Source organism: Pundamilia nyererei, unplaced genomic scaffold, assembly GCF_000239375.1.
Source record: "Pundamilia nyererei isolate P.nyererei 1_Seehausen unplaced genomic scaffold, PunNye1.0 scaffold00073, whole genome shotgun sequence".
In the NCBI taxonomy this organism is placed as follows: Eukaryota; Metazoa; Chordata; class Actinopteri; order Cichliformes; family Cichlidae; genus Pundamilia; species Pundamilia nyererei.
In genome coordinates, this window is record NW_005187474.1 from 218,997 (window position 1) to 220,440 (window position 1,444).

The window sequence follows — 1,444 nt, forward strand, 5'->3', positions numbered from 1 at the left end:
CATTCTCATTTCATTTCAACCCCTACACAGTTTCTCAGGGCGATGCATCTCTTGACCAAGGAGGAAACCACTGCTGGCCAAAAACAACACGAAGGCCCGTCTCACATTTTGCCAAAAAACATCTTGAAATCTTTTGTGAACTAACTAGACAAAAGTTGAACTTTTTGGAAGGTTTCAGTCCCGCTACATCTGACATTAAACTAACACAGCATTTCATGAAAATAACAACATATCAACAGTCAAACAGTGTAGTGTGATGGTCTCTGGTTGCTTTAGGACCTGGACAGTTTGTTGTAATTGTTGAGACCATGAATTTTTCTCTCCACCTGTAACTGGAAAATGTCCGGTAACTAGTTCAGTCCTGAAGCTCAGGCTCACTTGAGTTATGTAGCAGGACATTGATCCGAAGCACACTAGCAATTAAGTTTGTTTTTTTTGTTTATGTTATTTTCCTTTAATTAATATAATAATCATTTACAAACTGTATTATGGATCTTCTTTGATTATCTTTGGACTAATATTAAAATTTTGTTGATCTGAAACATATAAGTGTCATATATGCCCCAAAGAGCTAAAAGATTGGGCTGTTAGAGCGCTGTATGAAGGAAAATGTAAAAGCTGATTTTGACATCCATGTTTATTTTTGTAAACCCAATTATGTTAACAGAGCTCAAAGATCTTTCTGCCTAATCCCAGTATGTGTTTGTGTGCATAGGGTGTCTTCAAGAATCCGAATCCTATCATCGCTGTTTGTGATCCTGTTTGTGTTCGCGGTGACCACAGCGCTGGTGAAGGTGGACACGTCAAACTACAGGATGGGATTCTTAGTCGTCACTCTGGTCAGTGTGGCCGTAGTCAGCGGAGCCTCCAACATCTTCTATGGTAGCATTTTCGGGATCAGTGGCCACTTTCCCATGAGGATCTCTCAGGCCCTCATATCAGGTAGAGATCTTATTCAAGTCAAGTTAGAGATGTTTTTTGTTGACACTGGTGTCTTTTAATAAAGTGCATGCTCACAAATATTTTCTCATGTTTTCAAATCCTGATTATGTGCTGCTTCATGAAGATGATTTCACTGTATGTAGTAACTTCTTACGTCACATTGTACGAGTATAGTTTCAGTTTTATTTGTCATATGCAAGTTAGCACAGGGTCAACACTGCAATGAAATGTGTTTGACGAGCAGCAGTCACTCAGCGGCATGGTACAGTAGAAGAAAATATAATAAAATAAATAGAAAAATAGTAAAGAGCAAAATATTAGAGAGATGTGGTAAAAGAGGAAAGATAACTAAATATATATGTATCTATAAATATAAATATATGTACACTAGTGATTAAATAAGAATCTTGAAAAGAAATATGACGGGAGGGCAGATGGGATATTGCACAGGAATGAGCAGCAGAAAATTACAGTATTGCACTTTTTAAATATAAATATCAAT

The 1,444-nt window shown here is 37.0% G+C and overlaps 1 protein-coding gene across 1 annotated transcript in view; it reads left to right on the plus strand.

The window, feature by feature from the left end:
- Positions 1-1,444, plus strand: part of slc29a3 (solute carrier family 29 member 3) — a 7,650-nt gene that overhangs the window by 2,892 nt on the left and 3,314 nt on the right. The window contains exon 5 of the mRNA XM_005737042.2: positions 716-942. Coding sequence (XP_005737099.1) covers positions 716-942 — 227 coding nt within the window. The remainder of the gene's footprint in view (positions 1-715; positions 943-1,444) is intronic.